We start from the raw sequence: 21,358 nt of genomic DNA on the forward strand, positions 1-21,358 counted from the left end.
TGGAGAATGGCAGGATTGCAATGCAACAACGAGACAGTGGGCTGAAGATCTCAACACATGATGGAAATGCTGCAACTTGTAAGGCACCCTTCCCTAATTGGCTCACTCTTCGGGAAAATTTTGAAGAATGGAGGTCAAACCCTACAGGGGACCATCACATAAAGGCTGAACTGTGTGAAACTCCTTTTAGTCGCCTCGTACAACAGGCAGGAATACCTCAGGCCTATTCTAGCCCCCGGGCCCACAGGAGGGAGACATACCACTGGATTGGGCGATTTAAGTGCTGCAAGTAACACAAAACAAATGAGTGATGCAATGCAGACAGTGGTTCTATGCACTACGCAGTTAATAAAGCATATAAATGTGTGAAAACACAAATGGCAAAAAATACTGGATTTGAAGGTTAATAATAATAATAAATTCTAACTATAGTAGTAGGCCATGTCACAAAAATTTACTTACAGCAATTGATAAATAATTTGCTCACTTGTGGCAAACAACAACGTATAAGGATGTCAAGTCATGCATCAAAAGTCCCTGTTGTGAGCCAGTTTAAGTATTAATGCTGATCACCAGAGAAAATTTGCAAATAAGCTGCTAAGTAACACTATGTGCTTTCCTTGCAGGAAATGTGAAGACGTTGCAGCAGCAGTAATCTGGTGTCAACATAATGCTGTTCAATCAAACCTACTGATTGAATATAAGTGAGTGTCATCATGTCAGTGTTAATGTAATAACGAATAGGGAGTTCCCAGTGACAGTACTTGAAAATCATCCATTTAGTGATGACAAAGTAATATTGTCCTTGGATGAATGACATTGACCATACAGTGTGTCAAAGCAGATTTCAGCCTTGTTCCACAGAAAAGATTGCTGCCCCTCAATGTTACCAGGTGATTCTCTGTAGTGGATTCAGTTGGTACAGGTAAACCATGTAACAGAGGGAGCACAGATCTACAGGAACAGGTTTTTAACATTCTAATGAAATGCAGTACAGGATGAACTAGAGTGCTGACAAAAATGGCAGTCACATATCCTCCTATCGACAGTAGATTACTGCACAACGTGCCGTAGAATTGCTTGCCAGACTTGACACTCATTGGAAACTACTATAGCTCAACCCCATGATGCATTCTGTGCATTGACGGAAGTGGAAATGTATGATTCAACATTACCAGATGTTGGCACTGAATTACGATCTTATTAAAGTTTGTTTATATACACAGCTGTAAGTAAGAGTTTATAGAACCCCTCTATTTCAATGTAAATAAACAGTTACCACCATAACCAAGTGGACGAAAGTCTCCTGCAGAGATGAAGGTAGTAACCAGAAGAATGAGACAAATGGATCATTACTTCCTGATAGAAGTGCTTTGGCTATTGGGGCTTGATGCTGTGGAAAATAATCTAGTTTTAATACTGTGACATATCCTGTGGGAGTCCACTTAGAGCATATATATGTTTTCCAAAAATCCTGTTTCAGTCAAAATATCAGCTACTCCAGGAGATTTTGTGTGGAGTTAAGGAAGTAACATCCTGGACAGCCAGATAAAGCTGTGATATTCCACAACCTGAAAACGTAAAACCAAACTGCACATTCTCATTTGGCAACAACTCAATGGAAAATCAGGATATCTGCAGATATTCCTGCTTTGCTCCCCACATGCAAGTCAATGTATTTTATTTCAGTGAGACATACTTAACCATCCCAAAGCTGTTGGTTTGGGATACACAAACAACTTCCAAAGAGCACAATCTGAATTTACAGCATAGTTTTTAAGTACATGCAGGAACTGACATGTCACTCAATGAATTCATTATATGTGAGGATTGCTGGAGTATCTCTCAGTATAGCTTGCTGGTTATGGACAAAGCTAGTGACCTGAATGAGGCTCAATAGAAACAAAACTTACACAAAATTCTTCAAAAAGTCAATGCACCAAAATGCACTTGTTGGTATATTGTACACTAGGTACAAATTTGCGCATGTGTTGCACATTCATTCAGAGGATGCAAAGCACAAGCGTTTGACAAAAAATGGAAGCAATCAACACTAAATCAATGGAACTGATGATGTCAAGAAAGGTGGTATGAATGCTGAGGTGTTGAATGCTCGAATACAGCAATGTGAACTGTGTGTCAATAAGAAATTACAGATGTCAATGCAAAACTAACGTATGCGTGGAACAACAATGTGATAGCTAAGGCACTTAATGCCGACACCACCAATTGTCCCGAAGTATATGTAATTTGTTAACTGTCTCAAAAATGGCTTAGTATACAGCAGCATATTGTCGAAAAAGCATAATGTTAAAAACTGAGGTGCAGAAAGCAATTTGACGGAAGTTAGTTTTGTGAAAGTCAGGTCAACTCCAACGAGACCAGCATCTCTCAGTAACATTTAAGGCAGTAACTGACAGGCTGAAAGAGCTGTCACCGACTATGGATAAAAGCAGAAGCAGGAGGAGGAGGAGGAGGAGGAGGAGGAGGAGGAGGAATGCTGAGTTAAGACAGAACATATGAGGCCATCAGGGCAAAACCATATTTGTTAGGTAAGCACTCAATATGTTCAACCAAGAAGGCAATAAGCATAGGGAACAAGGAATTTGAAAGATTGCCTAGGCTGTCATAGTTAATAATTTTCAAAATGTCGAATGTTAAGAAATGTACCCTGAAACTATACTAACATGTGGTCAAATATTACACACGATTAAACTATATACACACACTCCTGGAAATGGAAAAAAGAACACATTGACACCGGTGTGTCAGACCCACCATACTTGCTCCGGACACTGCGAGAGGGCTGTACAAGCAATGATCACATGCATGGCACAGCGGACACACCAGGAACCGCGGTGTTGGCCGTCGAATGACCCTAGCTGCGCAGCATTTGTGCACCACCGCCGTCAGTGTCAGCCAGTTTGCCATGGCATACGGAGCTCCATCGCAGACTTTAACACTGGTAGCATGCCACGACAGCATGGACGTGAACCTTATGTGCAGTTGACGGACTTTGAGCGAGGGCGTATAGTGGGCATGCAGGAGGCCGGGTGGACGTACCGCTGAATTGCTCAACACGTGGGGCGTGAGGTCTCCACAGTACAACGATGTTGTCACCAGTGGTCTGCGGAAGGTACACGTGCCCGTCGACCTGGGACTGGACCGCAGCGACGCACGGATGCACGCCAAGACCGTAGGATCCTACGCAGTGCCGTAGGGGACCGCACCGCCACTTCCCAGCAAATTAGGGACACTGTTGCTCCTGGGGTATCTGCGAGAACCATTCGCAACCGTCTCCATGAAGCTGGGCTACGGTCCCGCACACCGTTAGGCCATCTTCCGCTCACGCCCCAACATCGTGCAGCCCGCCTCCAGTGGTGTCGCGACAGGCATAAATGGAGGGACGAATGGAGACGTGTCATCTTCAGCGATGAGAGTCGCTTTTGCCTTGGTGCCAATGATGGTCGTATGCGTGTTTGGCGCCGTGCAGGTGAGTGACACAATCAGGACTGCATACGACCGAGGCACACATGGCCAACACCCGGCATCATGGTGTGGGGAGTGATCTCCTACACTGGCCGTACACCTCTGGTGATCATCGAAGGGACACTGAATAGTGCACGGTACATCCAAACCGTCATAGAACCCATCGTTCTACCATTCCTAGTCCGGCAAGGGAATTTGCTGTTCCAACAGGACAATGCACATCCGCATGTATCCCGTGCCACCCAACGTGCTCTAGAAGGTGTAAGTCAACTACCCTGGCCAGCAAGATCTCCGGATCTGTCCCCCATTGAGCATGTTTGGGACTGGATGAAGCGTCGTCTCACGCGGTTTGCACATCCAGCACGAACGCTGGTCCAACTGAGGCGCCAGGTGGAAATGGCATGGCAAGCCGTTCCACAGGACTACATCCAGCATCTCTACGATCGTCTCCATGGGAGAATAGCAGCCTGCATTGCTGCGAAAGGTGGATATACACTGTACTAGTGCCGACATTGTGCATGCTCTGTTGCCTGTGTCTATGTGCCTGTGGTTCTGTCAGTGTGATCATGTGATGTATCTGACCCCAGGAATGTGTCAATAAAGTTTCCCTTTCTGGGACAATGAATTCACGGTGTTCTTATTTCAATTTCCAGGAGAGTGTGTGTATGTGCATATATATATATAATGATAACCAAATGAAGTAATACATCTATTACGACTGCTTACAGCTTCCACTGGTGAAGAGAATGCAGACCACATGAACAAAATATTATCGATCGTACCTGAGCTTAGAAAAATATGCATCGTCAAGTAATTGTGGATAGAGTTGTTCATGAGCTTTACAGACCTGCATGCAGAATATTTCTGATAATATGAGGAATGGGTTATGCATGTCAGGCTGATCTCTTAGATATGCAAGACTACTTATAATCAAATAATGGCTTGAAGTATATTCTCACTTTCAGAGACACGTATTCCAATTTCACTTAGGCCTTACCTTTGCAAGTAAAGACGAGAAAGGAGGTTTGAGAGGTTTCTGAACAATTGTTGCAACAACCTTGAGGCATATGATGTAAGTGAGTTTTATGATAGGCATTTCAAAGCAGAATTGTAATGATGTGGGATAAATCACTATTCAACATTCTCCCATTTGGAAACTAGTGTTGCCAAATGGCTGAACAGGACAATCAAAAACCGAATGTGTGAGCAATTTAATCTTCAACATATCTGCAAATGGCTGAACATACAGCCACAAATCATGGACAAGTATAATCGCATTATTCACCACAGAACTAAGAGCAAACTTATTGATGTTACAAACGAATTGCAGGAAAGTTTTTAACACAGTATGTTCCTCAGAGCAGGTCATAAGATGTCAAGGGAAAAGGGCATTGATGAAATGGCTTAGTTTCTCATCAATGCTCAACAGGTGGGTGAACACTCAATTTGCTACGTAATATGAAAAGCCAAGCTCAAACCATGTAGTAATGTGACATGAGTGCTAGGAAACGTATCAACAAAGTTGGAGGTGGTATTTTCGAGAATCTGCCATCAGAAGTTTGTATCGCTGTATACAATTTATGTGGAATCAAACAAAATTGGAATAGCACCTAACTTATGGTGATAAGGGCTTTAATGCTTTGGACAATGTATGCAAAGAGCACATCACCTACACTATAAATAAAGATCACCATATTGCAGACCAAATGTTGATTGAGAAGGCTGAGCAGGTACATCAAAGGATGGATATTCATGTAGAACAACCTATTTCTGCATATATGTTCGCTCTAACAGATTGGGTACTGGACTAACCTTCAAAGAAATATTGAAAAACGTTGACACAATGTGGAGATCCTAGAAACGTTGACACAATGTGGAGATCCTAGAAACATGGAACTGTCTATTTAGATGTTCCGGGTATGGAGCACTTGGTGATCTAAGGCCACCTGAAGAATTGTGTTGTCACTTTACCAATAGGAACCAGCTGTTGTACAATGTTCGACACTACCGTAACTTGAGTTCATACCTCTGAGGATATTTCTGCGTCATATTTTTCCTGAAAATTGCATAAAAACAAGCAGTATGCAAGCCTCCACATCATTTGAAGCTGCGATGTAATGATGCTCACTAATCCTAATTGGTCTAAATTGTAAGCAAACTACTTTCTTCCAAATATATGAGCAGGGGGTAGTGATGTACAGCATTGACTGGTCTGTAAACACTCAAGAGTATAGTTAACATCACTGAATTAATAATAATTGCCTCTAGGGAATGGAGAAGTTGTGTCAGTACCTCCTGGCTCTTGTGACAATTCGTATTTATACCTGAAACAGTTTCTTAAAGGATTTGAGGTACATGCCAACGTTAATATGTTTAAATCAGAGATAAAAACTAAACACATTGCAGACTTCAGTCACAAATATTTAATAGGATGGCTACTAGGTTTCTCGAGGGGCAAATGATGGTGTATAATACTGATAAAATTTTTTAGTTATCAACTGGTGGACATACTGCCAGCCAGTACAAGTCGTGTAGAATGCAATATTGCAACGAATTTTTTACCTTGATGGCAGATTAGTCCATACTATTTATGCATTTTTTCCTGCAGTGGGTTCTGCTTACGAAAGTGAAGAAAATGAAGTCCACAATGTTCAATGAGATGGATGACCAGCATGGCTCCCCCATGAGGTGAAATGCTGTCCTTGGGGGAAAGGTCGTAGAAGACCAGAAGGAAACATGAGAGGTCAAAGGGTTGCGAGGAAAATTTTCTTGGAAGCAGAAAACAAACAGACACCAATTCCAACAGCAGCTGTAATTCCTCCTTGTCAGACCTAATGTCACCAATGTTCCATTGAAGAACTTTGTGGTTGCTGAGTGCCAGCTTTCAAAAATTCACTGCCACAGGGGCCAGAGGCTGGAGAATCCTGTTCCATAAAATCTACCAACATACTGGCATTCTCCCTGGGTCACCCTGTGAATTCTATGGCAGAAAATCGGTAGACAGGGGGGCCACCAACAAAATGGAGGTCAGTCGGGTGATGGTATATGTGCCAACACCACTGAAGAGGATCTCCAAGTCAGGGAAGAAGACTTTGCTTTTGTTTGATTTTGTAGAAGACTTTTTAGCTGTAGAAAGTCTTTGTGGGAGTATTGCTTTTGTCCTTTCAGCCTGACAGTTGTGTAGCAGGTGATTTTGCCACCAGAGGGCAAAGATTTGATGGCTTGTTGCACAGCTGTAGGAGGAGATGGGGATGCTACTGTGTCCTGGGTGATTTTACTACTGCAACACTTAACTTGATGTTGCAAATCTGGATGGGCATGTCGTCTTATGTAAGGCATAGCAAAAACAGAACTGTATATGCCAGATGGTCAAATGCACGGGTTTTGACTAGCTGACAACTGCAAGTGACAAGGTGGGGTTTGATGTCCTTCACTCAGATCTCCTGGATGGCTCGCTCATTAAGACACTTGGGACATTCATGGGATTACAACTGATACACCACAGAGGAGACAAACAGCTGCCCTCATGAGCATCTCTGCCAACAGTAACATGTTTGGCCATGTTTTGACAGGATACATGTTTTATTATGATGTTGACACTTGTAGGAACCCATCTGGTTTAGAATGTATGGTTGGATCATCATGACTTCACAGCCTGCCTTAATCTTTGAAGTAAACACTACTTAGCAAACGGTAGAAAGAGAGTGCTTTCATTACGCAATGTGCTGCAGTGATGCCATGATTAGAAAGATAAGTGTGGATTTCTCCCTCAGTGAGGCCACCTAGCATCAGATGGTAAAGTACGCCATGTGAAGAGTTCAGTATACAATGGTCCTCAACACAAACAGGATAACTTTAGAGGAGTGATGCCGTAAGCAGTTGTTGGACTTGAAAATCACAATACGTCTTCAGAAGCAAAGTTGTACTACATAAATGAGAAAAGAATTTCACAGAGCCTGCAACTCCAACAACACTTTTCAAAATAATGCATGCATTAACCATAGCAAAGAACTGCCCACCTTCAGTATGTGATACCAGTTTGAAGGGCTTTCAAATCTTAAGTCTCATTCTGTTTACATTTAGCTGACACACTAAGACGGTAATTGAGTCACTGCAAAAAAAAAAAAAAAAAAAAAAATCCCCCATGATTGCCAACATCTCCAATGGCATACTCCTTCCAACTGGGGGCCCCCTCAGAGGGGATTCACCCACCATGAGTAACTGTTCACACCTCCAAAACTCCTGGCAGAGGATCCAATTGGCATTTTGGAAGGTTACACCTCAGGCAGTTATCCCTCTCTGAGCCTGGCCTGTATCAGAGTGTATGTGCAAACCCTACCTGTTGATTGAGCTGGAAACTGTGCATTACCTTGTCACATGTAATGTGTGTAATAAATGGGCCAGCCTTCAGGAACACACCGGGACAAAGGAGAAGCAAAGATAATGAGGATTCACCAGTAAGTCTTCATAACCTCACTGAAACTGGCACCAGCTACTTATGGTGGCCCATAAACTATCACCACTACAAGCTTGTGTGTCTCCTGAGTACCACTGTGGCACTGCACTGAAACATGTTCAACACTATATTCATTAACCTGAAAGGCAGGAAAACTGCTGCAGTTTTTGGATATATAGCCACTCACCCTGCCTTCTTTTTCTTCTGCAATATGACATTAGCTTGTGCCCATCAAGATGAATCAAGAAGAATTCACTCTCCATTTCAGTTATATTCATGTGATGTTCTGCACTGAGTACAATACAGCTCATGACATTCAACCTGAATTTTTATTTTCCTGTATGGATATTAGATGTTTGCTCTATTTATCTAAGAACAGTCACATAATTATTGTTTCAGAGAATAGCATTACTGCCCATGCTGCCTTGTAATGTTGTTGCTTATCGGTAATACTGTTTAATTACAGTAGTGCATTTTACATCTGAAGAATACTCACAATTAATAAATTTGTATTTCTCAAAAAGTTCTTACCTTGCACTATCATGTGTGTATCTTGTTGAGGTTTCCACCTGAAATATTTGAAAAATGGCTTGTGTTTACAACTGATGAGACAGTAAATAAACAGAATTCTATTAACAGCCATCAATATATGATTGGCCCACAAAATGCTCTAAGTGAGGCTTGAAAATATCATTGAAGAGAACATGATAAACTTTTGCAGTTAATAAAACACAATATTAGTAAGAATTCACTCTCCATTTCCTCACTGTGTCTTCAGTACTGTAAATAACTACACAAACCCATAATTTGGTTGGAGCAATACTTCCTAATAGACACTTCACAAAGAAAAGTGACCATTTGTCATGCACTTACACCTCATTTAAAATTTTCTTTCACTTGTTTCCATTGTGAAAACTGCCATTCACTGACAAATGAATTGATCACCATAAGTGACACATTTGGGCCTTTGTGCTCTGAGCAGCCCAGACCAACTTACTGATGTGAGGAGTGACTTCTGAACCCAACTATAAGTTCACACACAAAACTATATACAGGCTTGGACCATTGAATATACAAACATTAATAAATATTGGCAAACTCTAAAATACTGTCAGACATTTTTAATGGACTAGTTAAAATTGGCCTTACAAAATAGCACATTCGCAGAAAGAATACCACATTCAGACAACTATAGATTTTTCAGAGAACACAGGGAAGAAATTCACAGAACAACTCCATAACTAGGCTCTGCAGTCATAAATGGCAAATTAATGTTGCAATCAGTACTAAATTTTTTATTACCTCTAGTAAGTCTCTCTCCCTGCAATAACGCAATATTGATGCACCAATAGATCAAGATAACAAGAACAATGCAGAAATGAAAACAGTCCTGAGAACAATGTTGAGAAGCATCTGATGAAGTGCCAGAGGAAAATGTAATAATTTTATTAAATTTTTATCCTCTGACTGGTGCACAATGGAGATAACATTTTCTGCCCAAACTGCTATTGTTGTCGTTGTTGTCGTCTTCAGTCCTGAGACTGGTTTGATGAAGCTCTTCATGCTACTCTATGCTGTGCAAGCTTCTTGATCTCCCAGTACCTTCTGCAACCTACATCCTTCTGAATCTGCTTAGTGTATTCATCTCTTGGTCTCCCTCTACGATTTTTACCCTCCACGCTGCCCTCCAATGCTAAATTTGTGATCCCTTGATGCCTCAAAACATGTCCTACCAACCGATCCCTTCTTCTAGTCAAGTTGTGCCACAAACTTCTCTTCTCCCCAATCCTATTCAATACCTCCCCATTAGTTACGTGATCTATCCACCTTATCTTCAGCATTCTTCTGTAGCTCCACATTTTGAAAGCTTCTATTCTCTTCTTGTCCAAACTAGTTATCGTCCATGTTTCACTTCCATACATGGCTACACTCCAAACAAATACTTTCAGAAACGACTTCCTGATACATAAATCCATATTCGATGTTAACAAATTTCTCTTCTTCAGAAACGCTTTCCTTGCCATTGCCAGTCTACATTTTGTATCATCTCTACTTCGACCATCATCAGTTATTTTACTTCCTAAATAGCAAAACTCCTGTACTACTTTAAGTGTCTCATTTCCTAATCTAATTCCCTCAGCATCACCCGATTAAACTGCTATTAAATGTATTTTTTCACAACTGGAATTTTGACTGTTATGCCATTCTGAAATGTCAGCTTACTATGAACTAAGTCAAATTCAAAGACAGACAAGAGTCAAAGACAGACAAAATGGATGACGGCCTGCGGCAGCAACCGCTTGGTGGCGCAGGAGAAGAAACACACCATGGCGGAGAACTTTGCTTCCTATTAGGCTTCTTGGAAGGTCATTTAGTCAAAGTACGTGTGCTTGGAGTTCGGGGTACGTAAGAAGTCTTCCCGGGACGGTTCCTTCTTGAAGGCTCCTGCATCTGGCAGAAGCTGATGAAGGTGTTTGTGTCCTATGGGTGACGGGAGGAATACGAGATGTTGACCAGGTGATCTTAGCACTGGCTAAACGGATGACCGTAGTGCTAAAGTTCAGATCACATGTCTGTGTTGACACCTGCCTGATAGTCCGAGGAGAGGCAATCACAGTAGTATTTCCCCACTGAGAGCAGCCTGGGCTTCCTATTAGCAAATAGCTTGTGAGCAGCCAAGGAGGACACTTTCTGTTTGACCCGAATTTCCTGTTTACATCGTTCATCCTTGTAGATGGGGTACAGTCACGGGAAGATGCTACATGGACATCCTGACAGTTCACGTAACGAGGAGATGGAAGTGGACAGTCACCCTCATGGGCATCCCTGCCACAAGTGACACATTTAGCTGCATTAGAACAAGACTGTCGGGTGTGATTAAAATGCTGTCACTGGTAGCAGCGCGTAGGTGTCGGGACATAGGAGCGAACAGAGAGAACCACATAGCCCACTTTCATGTGCAATGGCAGCTGAACACTATGAAAGGTAAGAATAAAGTATCCGGGTCGGTACAAGGTCATTGTCGGCTTTTTTCATCACCCTATGAACAATCTTCACGCCCTGCTCAGCGAGGAAAGACTGAATCTCCTCGTCAGTCAAGCTGTCGAGTAATCTAGTATATACCGCACCACGTGGCGAATTCAAAGTGCGGTGAGCCTCCACGCTGACAGGGAACATGTACAGGAGTGTGGCCCAAAGGAGTTTTTGCGCTTGAAAGGCGCTCTCAGTTTCCAACAACAAGGTACCATTACACAACCTGGTACAAGACTTGACAGGTCCGGCTATGGAATCTACACCCTTCTGAATAACGAAAGGGGTGACAGATTAAAAATCCTTTCCATCCTCAGATCTAGAAACTACTAGGAACTTTATGGCAGGAGGTAGTACTTTGGTCACTGGTGGCTGGTCAAGTTTCCATTTTTGGGTAGAAGTCGAGAGAGGAGAGAAATCCATTGTGGATGAATTCCCCATGATTGCCAGCGACTCAGATGGTGCGCTCCTTCGTTGTGGGGACCCTCTCACAGGCACTCCCACCTTAGGTGAATGTTTACACCTCAGGTCACACTGCCAGAGAAACGGATGGAGGGCTCAATCGGCATGGTCGGAAGGTGTCAGCACAGGCAATCCCCCCTCCCTGGGCCTGGGGTGGCCTTTACGCAGGGGTAAGTAGTTGCCTTACTTGTCTACCCAGAGTGGGGAATTACGCCATGTTACACTTTCACCGGCAACGTGTGCGAACGCGTGGGTCGGCCTTCAGGAACGCACAGGGAGGAAAAAAGGGAGAGAAAGGACAGATAACGGCGACAGTTGGGGGAGGGGAGAAGGGGGGGAGGAGAAGACAGTGGCAGCAGAGAAGGAAACGATTTGAAGAAAAAGTAGAAGAAGAAACAATTTGAAGAAAAAGTAGAAGAAGAAACAATTTGAAGAAAAAGTAGAAGAAGAAACAATTTGAAGAAAAAGTAGAAGAAGAAACAATTTGAAGAAAAAGGAGGAGGAGGAGGAGGAGGAAACGATTTGAAGAAAAAGAAGAAGGAAACGATTTGAAGAAAAAGAAGAAGGAGGAAACGATTTGAAGAAAAAGAAGAGGAAGGAAACGATTTGAAGAAAAAGAAGAAGGAGGAAACGATTTGAAGAAAAAGAAGAGGAAGGAAACGATTTGAAGAAGAAGAAGGAGGAGGAGGAGGAGGAGGAGGAAACGATTTGAAGAAAAAGAAGAAGAAGGAAACGATTTGAAGAAGAAGAAGGAGGAGGAGGAGGAGGAGGAGGAGGAAACGATTTGAAGAAAAAGGAGAAGGAGGAGGAGGAGGAGGAGGAGGAGGAGGAGGAGGCAGCAACGAGGAGGATGCAGCAACGAGGAGGAGGCAGCAACGAGGAGGAGGCAGCAACGAGGAGGAGGCAGCAACGAGGAGGAGGCAGCAACGAGGAGGAGGCAGCAACGAGGAGGAGGAGGAGGAGGAGGAGGAGGAGGAGGAGGAGGAGGCAGCAACGAGGAGGAGGAGGAGGAGGAGGAGGAGGAGGCAGCAACGAGGAGGAGGAGGAGGAGGAGGAGGAGGAGGAGGAGGAGGAGGCAGCAACGAGGAGGAGGAGGAGGAGGAGGAGGAGGAGGCAGCAAAGAGAAGAAGAATACAGCAACGAGAAGAAGAATACAGCAACGAGAAGAAGAATACAGCAACGAGAAGAAGCATACAGCAACGAGAAGAAGAATACAGCAACGAGTTCTCATGGTAGAGGTGTAGGCCAGCAGTTGCAGGAAGTTTTGGGGAGTGAGTACCAGGTCACCAGCACTGTGAAGCCTAATGCACAATTGGCTCAGGTGATTTAACATAGGGGGGTTATGTAGGGATTTTACTAAAGAGGATCAGGTAGTGATTGTGGTTAGGGCTGGCAATATTATTGATAGGGATGGGGAGTATGACATAGGTGGTGACCTGGAAAAGACAGCCACTCAGACTGGCAACACGAATGTGCATTTCGTGGAACTGTTTCAGCGTCACGATCGGCATCATCTTAATACAAAATGGCTTTGAGCACTATGGGAATTAACAGCTATGGTCATAGTCCCCTAGAACTTAGAACTATTTAAACCTAACTAACCTAAGGACATCACACAACACACAACACCCAGCCATCACAAGGCAGAGAAAATCCCTGACCCCACCAGCAATCAAACCCGGGACATCTTAATACAGCCGTCAGGCCTAATAACATGAGACTTGGGGGTGCGCTGATGACAAAAGACACGAGTCACATTTCAATGGTGTGAGTCTATCAGCAGGACGGGTTTCACTAGACATGGCCTGCACCTCAACAGATATGGAAAGGGGAGGTTGGCAAAGCTTATAGGTGACAGCATAGGTGGGGGTGGTGGGATCACTCATGGGAAAATTCCGCTATTTGTAGGTGTTAAAGCTGTACCTTTTTTTAGATTGAAGTCAGCTGATAGGTATTCCTGCTTAAAGGAAGTCTCTCTAACAAAGAAACCACTTTCGACAAAGCTTAGGTATCCGATTACTGAGGGAATTAGTATATTTCATCAAAATGTACAGGGTATTAGAGAAAGTCAGTGAACTGCTTATGGGTGTTGACTCTGAAATTATTGGTATATCTGAACTCTTCTTAAATAAGGCAATAATTTAGAAGCTTCCTTTAGCAGGATACAGGTTGGCTGGCAGCTTTTCTATCTCTTTGCGGTGTGGGGGAGTAGCCATGTATGTAAAAAAATGGTATCCCATTTCAGTCAATTGATGTTTCAAAGTACTGCACTGAAAAGGTGTTTGAATGTTGTGCAGGTTAAATTTAGTGGAGCTCAACTTCTTACTGTTGTTATTTATAGATCCCCAGACTCAGAGTTCACAACATTTTTGCTAAAGCTAGAGTAGGTTCTTAGTTCACTTTATAGGAAATACAAAAAGTTTGTTATATGTGGTGACTTCAATATTAATTGTACAAGTAATTGTGCAAGGGAAAGGATGCTGGTAGACCTCCTTACTTCACTTCATATAATCTTATGCAAACCGTATTCTTTCCAATGAGAGTGCAAGGGAACAGTAGAACAACCATGGACAATATTTTTGTTTATTCCTCATTACTAGAAGGGCATTCTGTTAGCAAAAAGGTGAATGGCCTTTCACATCATGAGGCACAAATTTTAACTCTAAAAGTTTTTTGTGCTGCATCGCATGTTAAATATAGTCACCAGCTGTTTAGGAAAGCAGATTCAGTTGCTGTAGAGACATTTGTAAACCTCATCAAGGAACTAGGGTGGCAAGATGTTTATAGCGCTGATACAGTAGGCGATAAATATAATGCTTTTCTCGAGACTTTTTCTCATGCTCTTTGAAAGTTGCTTTCCGTTAGAATGTTCAAAACAGGGTACTAGCACAAACAGGCAGCCTGGGTGGCTGACTAGAGGGATAAGAATATCTTTTAGAACAAAGTGGCAATTATATCAAAACATTAGAAACAGTCACAATCTAAATGCAACAGCCCATTACAAACAGTATTGTAGGGTGCTTAGAAAAGTTATTAGGAATGCAAAAAGTATGTGGTATGCAGATAGAATAGCAAAGTCTCAGGATAAAATTAAAACCATATGGTCAGTCGTAAAAGAAGTGGCTGGTCTGCAGAGACAGGTAGAGGATATAGAATCAGTGCGTAGTGGGAATGTCTGTGTTACTGATAAGTCACATATATGTACAGTATTTAATTATCACTTTCTGAATATAGCAGGTGAACTAAATAGAAACCTAGTCCCAACAGGGAATCGTAAAGCTCATAGAAAAAAGTGTTCTGAGACTGTTACCTGAAATGCTCCTCCATAATACTGACAAGAGGGAGATTGAGTTAATAATTAAATCACTAAAGACCAAGAAATCTCATGGATATGATGGGGTATCTAGCAGAATACTGAAGTATTGTTCCATGTATGTTAGCCCCGTACTTAGCCATATCTGTAACTTTTCCTTTAGGAGTGGTCAGTTTCCTGACCAATTAAAGTACTCGATGGTAAAACCACTTTATAAAAAGGGAGACAGGGATAATATTGACAATTATACACCTATTTCTATGCCATCGGTGTTTGCTAAAGTTATCGAGAAGGTTGTATATACAAGGTTAATGGAGCATTTAAGTTCACATAATTTGCTGTCAAATGTACAGTTTAGTTTTAGAAATGGCTTAACAAGTGAAAATGCTATATTCTCTTTTCTCTGTGAGGTTTTGGATGTATTAATTAAAAGGTTGCGAACATTAGGTGTTTTCTTTGATCTAATGAAGGCTTTTGACTGTGTTGACCACAAAATATTACTGCAGAAGTTGGACCATTATGGAGTAAGAGGAGTAGCTTACAATTGGTTCGCCTCTTACTTTAAGAACAGAAAGCAGAAGGTAATTCTCCGCAATATTGACAGTGGTACTGATGTTCAGTCCCAATGGGGGCACTTAACTGGGGCGTTCCCCAAGGGTCTGTGCTGGGCCACTGCTGTTTCTCATTTATATAAATGATATGCCTTCCAGTATTACAGGTGATTCAAAAATATTTCTGTTTGCTGATGACACCAGCTTGGTAGTGAAGGATCTTGCATGTAATATTGAAACATTGTCAAATAATGTAGTTCATGAAAAAAGTTCGTGGCTTGTGGAAAATAATTTGATACTAAATCACAGTAAGGATCAGTTTTCACAGTTTCTAACTAACAATTCAACAAGAACTGATATTTTAATCAGACAGAATGGGCATATTATAAGCGAGACGGAACAGTTCAAGTTCCTAGGCGTTCGGATAGATAGTAAGCTGTTGTGGAAAGCCCATGTTCAGGATCTTGTTCAGAAACTAAATGCCGCTTTATTTACCATTAGAACAGTATCTGAAATAAGTGACATTTCAACACGAAAAGTAGTCTACTTCGCATATTTCCATATGCGTATATAATATGGTATTTTTGTGGTATAATTCTTCTGATTCAAAGAGAGTATTTTTGGCTCAAAAACACGCTGTTCGAGCTATGTGTGGTGTAAGTTCGAAAACCTCTTGTCGACTCCTATTCAATAGTCTGGAAATTTTGACATTGCCCTCACAGTACATATTTTCTTTAATGTTGTTTGTTGTTAGCAATATTAGCTTACTCCCAAGAGTTAGGAGCTTTCACTCAGTTAATACTAGGCAGATATCAAATCTGCATGTGGAATGCACTTCCTTGATTCTTGTATTCTGCTGCATCCATTTTCAATAAGCTACCACAAGAACTCAAAAATCTTAGCAGTAGCCCAAACACTTTTAAGTCTAAACTAAAGAGTTTCCTCATGGCTCACTCCTATTCCATCGAGGAGCTCCTGGAAGAGCTAAAAAATTAAGCAAATTCCAGTGTTACATTCTTGATTTTCTTTATTTAAACTAATGTCTTGTCGCCTGAATATGTTTCTTATATTTCATTTTCTCTGTTTCTACAATCGTGTTATAATATCATGTATTGACTCGTTCCATGACCATTGAGACTTCTCCTTAATGTGATCCCACAGAACAATAAATAAATAAATAAATAAATCGAGAAGAAGATGACAGCAGCGGAGGATGAGGAGGAGGAGGAGGAGAAGACGGCAACGAGGAGGAGGAGGAGGAGGAGAAGAAGAAGAAGAAGAAGAAGAAGAAGAAGAAGAAGAAGAAGAAGAAGAAGAAGACGGCAACGAGGAGGAGGAGGAGGAGGAGGAGGAGGAGGAGGAGAAGAAGAAGAAGAAGACAGCAACGAGGAGGAGGAAGAGGAGAAGACGGCAACGAGGAGGAGGAGGAGGAGGAGAAGACGGCAACGAGGAGGAGGAGGAGGAGGAGGAGGAGGAGGAGACGGCAACGAGGAGGAGGAGAAGAAGAAGAAGAAGAAGAAGAAGGAGGAGGAGGAGGAGGAGAAGACGACGGCGACGAGGAGAAGGAGACGACGGCGACGAGGAGAAGAAGAAGAAGACGGCGACGAGGAGAAGAAGAAGAAGACGGCGACGAGGAGAAGAAGAAGAAGACGGCGACGAGGAGAAGAAGAAGAAGACGGCGACGAGGAGAAGAAGAAGAAGAAGACGGCGACGAGGAGAAGAAGAAGAAGAAGACGGCGACGAGGAGAAGAAGAAGAAGAAGACGGCGACGAGGAGAAGAAGAAGAAGAAGACGGCGACGAGGAGAAGAAGAAGAAGAAGACGGCGACGAGGAGAAGAAGAAGAAGAAGAAGACGGCGACGAGGAGAAGAAGAAGAAGAAGAAGACGGCGACGAGGAGAAGAAGAAGAAGAAGACGGCGACGAGGAGAAGAAGAAGAAGAAGACGGCGACGAGGAGAAGGAGAAGAAGAAGACGGCGACGAGGAGGAGGAGAAGAAGAAGACAGCGACGAGGAGGAGGAGAAGAAGAAGACGGCGACGAGGAGGAGGAGAAGAAGAAGACGGCGACGAGGAGGAGGAGGAGAAGAAGAAGACGGCGACGAGGAGGAGGAGGAGAAGAAGAAGACGGCGACGAGGAGGAGGAGAAGAAGAAGACGGCGACGAGGAGGAGGAGAAGAAGAAGACGGCGACGAGGAGGAGGAGAAGAAGAAGACGGCGACGAGGAGGAGGAGAAGAAGAAGACGGCGACGAGGAGGAGGAGGAGAAGAAGACGGCGACGAGGAGGAGGAGAAGAAGAAGACGGCGACGAGGAGGAGGAGAAGAAGAAGACGGCGACGAGGAGGAGGAGAAGAAGAAGACGGCGACGAGGAGGAGGAGAAGAAGAAGACGGCGACGAGGAGGAGGAGAAGAAGAAGACGGCGACGAGGAGGAGGAGAAGAAGAAGACGGCGACGAGGAGGAGGAGAAGAAGAAGACGGCGACGAGGAGGAGAAGAAGAAGACGGCGACGAGGAGGAGAAGAAGAAGACGGCGACGAGGAGGAGAAGAAGAAGACGGCGACGAGGAGGAGAAGAAGAAGACGGCGACGAGGAGGAGAAGAAGAAGACGGCGACGAGGAGGAGAAGAAGAAGACGGCGACGAGGAGGAGAAGAAGAAGACGGCGACGAGGAGGAGAAGAAGAAGACGGCGACGAGGAGGAGAAGAAGAAGACGGCGACGAGGAGGAGAAGAAGAAGACGGCGACGAGGAGAAGAAGAAGACGGCGACGAGGAGAAGAAGAAGACGGCGACGAGGAGAAGAAGAAGACGGCGACGAGGAGAAGAAGAAGACGGCGACGAGGAGAAGAAGAAGACGGCGACGAGGAGAAGAAGAAGACGGCGACGAGGAGAAGAAGAAGACGGCGACGAGATGAAGGCACTGGTAGCGACCCTGTTTCCTTTGGGTCCCCTGTAAATACGCAAGATGAAATGAACACCCCGCCATTCTAGATTGGTGCGGAGATTGTTGAGAGACTGCAGGACGAGGTCACAATGGAAAATAATCCCCTGGACCACGTTTAGGCTTTCATGGGGAGTGATGGAAACATGAATATCAACCAGCTGGTAACAAGCGAGTAATGCCTGGGATTGGACTGTAGATGCTGCCTGAATTGAGGCTGCACCACTTCTCATCTTGGACAGTACGAGGAGAAGAAGAAGACGGAGACGAGGAGGAGGAGGAGGAGGAGGAGGAGAAGAAGACGGCGACGAGGAGGAGGAGGAGGAGGAGGAGAAGAAGAAGACGGCGACGAGGAGGAGGAGGAGGAGGAGGAGGAGAAGAAGAAGAAGACGGCGACGAGGAGGAGGAGGAGGAGGAGGAGGAGAAGAAGAAGAAGACGGCGACGAGGAGGAGGAGGAGGAGGAGGAGGAGAAGAAGAAGAAGACGGCGACGAGGAGGAGGAGGAGGAGGAGGAGGAGAAGAAGAAGAAGACGGCGACGAGGAGGAGGAGGAGGAGGAGAAGAAGAAGACGGCGACGAGGAGAAGAAGAAGACGGCGACGAGGAGAAGAAGAAGACGGCGACGAGGAGAAGAAGAAGACGGCGACGAGGAGAAGAAGAAGACGGCGACGAGGAGAAGAAGAAGACGGCGACGAGGAGAAGAAGAAGACGGCGACGAGGAGAAGAAGAAGAAGACGGCAACGAGAAGAAGACGGCAAAGTAAGAAGTAAGGAAGACAGTAAGAGAGGCAGAAGGACAAAGAAAGGAAACAAACAAAGGAAGGAAGGAAGGAAGAAACCAAAAGAAGTGAAAAACCAAAATGACCACAAATGTATGTCATCAAACCATCCATCTCCGGACGCAGGCACAAACTACCCCTTGAGGGGGAGGGACTCCTTTTAGTCGCCTCTTATGACAGGCAGGAATACCTCGGGCCTACTCTTACCCTGGACGTGCAGGGTGAGAGAAAAGATATTATGGTCAATCTTTCAAGAATTGCAGCAGAACTAGTGATCTGACGGGCAGTGATGACCATCTCTTACATGAAGAAGACAGTGGTCATGAAAGAAAAGTTTAGTTTCGAAAGTCAGGGGTCTTTAGGTGTGTTCAGTTTTATAAACAAAGATTTTTTAGCCCAGCTTTGCAATCTAATATTAAAAATTGTGAATATGTTACGTTTTGAAAAGAGATTAAAAATGAAAGTGTGCCTTATAGCCTATAGCACCTTATAGTCTGTAAAATATACTAAGGGTCCCACTGAAGCCTTCACTGATCATAGTTATTCTCCCAATCGTGTACAAAAAGAAATCTCTCATGCCTTATCTTTCCATTCTCCCACTGTCTGGCTATACAGGAGCATTTCCCTTTTAACACAGTACCACCCAGGACTGGAGCAACTGAATTACATTCTCCACCAGCGTTTTCAGTACCTCTCATGGTGCCCTGAAGTGAGAAATGTTCTGCCCACTATCCTTCCCACATCTCCTACAGCGGTATTCCACCCTCCACAAAACCTACATAATGTACTTGTCCATCCCTACACAACCCCCACTGCCAACCCGTTACCTCCCCTCTAATAGACCTAGATGCAAGACCTGTCCCATACACACCACCACCACCACCACCACCACCACCACCACCACCACCACCAACCTTGTTCCCCTGCCCTGACGTCACTCCCATCATGCAGTTGTGCTGCTTCTCACAGTGCAGCTACAGTTGCCTGTGATTTATGGGCTAAAAGAGTTATGGAACAAAAGATATATTTGTGACTTTCATTGTGCCTATCTTTAACTTAGCATCTCCGCAATATGGCGAGTGTCAACTTTGCTAAACCCTGCTGGTCTGGGTGTTAGAATATGCTTGAGGTATTCCTGCCTGTTGTAAGAGGTGACTAAAAGAAGTCTCACTTCTCAGCCCTACAAGTTCAGGTCTCATTTTATGGTTTGACCTGCCACTTTCCAAATTCTACAGAAGTGCGGGCCATATGGGGAAGGACGCCTTACGTCATCTTCTTCCGTGGTCTTCTGTGCTCTTTCACCTCCATGGCAGTATTGGATTTCTCTGCAACCCAAATTAAGCATGGTGGCCAGTCCGTTGTGGTGGGTCTGTCATGCACCCATTTGGTGGTAGTTCCCTAACAACACAGGGATCATGCTGCTAATGCCTCAGCTGTAAACTCCCCACATATGCCAAGAAGTAGATGCCTGTCTTCGTGGGGCATCAGGACTCCCAGCAACAGCCATCATGCCAGGTAGTCTTTGCTGTGGCTGGGTGGCACCTGTGGGTGCTCTACCCTTATCAGAGTGAGTGGCATCATGCCAGATGACCTGCAATGAAGGAGTCTAAGTCATCTCTTGCTGGTGACTGTATGTCTCCAGCAGTCTCTAAGAAGGGCAAGATTGAGTACAATGCTGACACATGTTCCTAAATCATTTCCCTCCCTTGCTACAACATGGGAGGAACACAGGGCTACAGAAAGAAGAGCGCCATATTCGCCTACGTATTTAGTCTGTAGCAGAATGGACAGTGACTCCTTTCTACCTATGAAGCCTCAATTTTTGTTGTACACCTTGAGGATCAGTTTGGGGATGTGACAGTACTGTCCAAGATGAGAAGTGGTGCAGCCTCAATTCAGGCAGCATCTACAGTCCAATCCCAGGCATTACTCGCTTGTTACCAGCTGGTTGATATTCATGTTTCCATCACTCCCCATGAAAGCCTAAACAAGGTCCAGGGGATTATTTTACATTGTGACCTCGTCCTGCAGTCTCTCAACAATCTCCGCACCAATCTAGAATGGCGGGGTGTTCATTTCATCTTGCGCATTTACAGGGGACCCAAAGGAAACAGGGTCACTACCAGTGCCTTCATCTTGGCTTCTGAGGGACATTCATTGCCTGAAAAGGTCAAGGTGATTTACTGCTGTGATGTTAAAACATACATCCCTCCAACTATGTGGTGCTCTAAGTGCTTGAAATTTGGGCACATGTCTTCCTGCTGCACTTCCAACACTACATGTTGAAACAGCAGATGTCCAAAACATGAATATACTCCCTGTGTGCCTCATCCCACTGTCATCAACTGC

General features: G+C 44.0%; 1 protein-coding gene across 9 annotated transcripts in view; it reads right to left on the reverse strand.

Moving 5' to 3' along the window:
- LOC126295084 (zinc finger protein 729-like) overlaps nt 1-21,358 on the reverse strand; it is a 251,786-nt gene that overhangs the window by 180,470 nt on the left and 49,958 nt on the right. For 8 of the 9 annotated variants that reach the window (XM_049987344.1, XM_049987339.1, XM_049987341.1 and 5 more), the window contains one exon: nt 8,477-8,514. The exons of the other annotated variant lie outside the window; for it this stretch is intronic. In XM_049987344.1, coding sequence (XP_049843301.1) covers nt 8,477-8,514 — 38 coding nt within the window. The remainder of the gene's footprint in view (nt 1-8,476; nt 8,515-21,358) is intronic. 9 annotated transcript variants of the gene reach the window in all.

Source organism: Schistocerca gregaria, chromosome 11 (assembly GCF_023897955.1).
Source record: "Schistocerca gregaria isolate iqSchGreg1 chromosome 11, iqSchGreg1.2, whole genome shotgun sequence".
NCBI classification, from domain to species: Eukaryota; Metazoa; Arthropoda; class Insecta; order Orthoptera; family Acrididae; genus Schistocerca; species Schistocerca gregaria.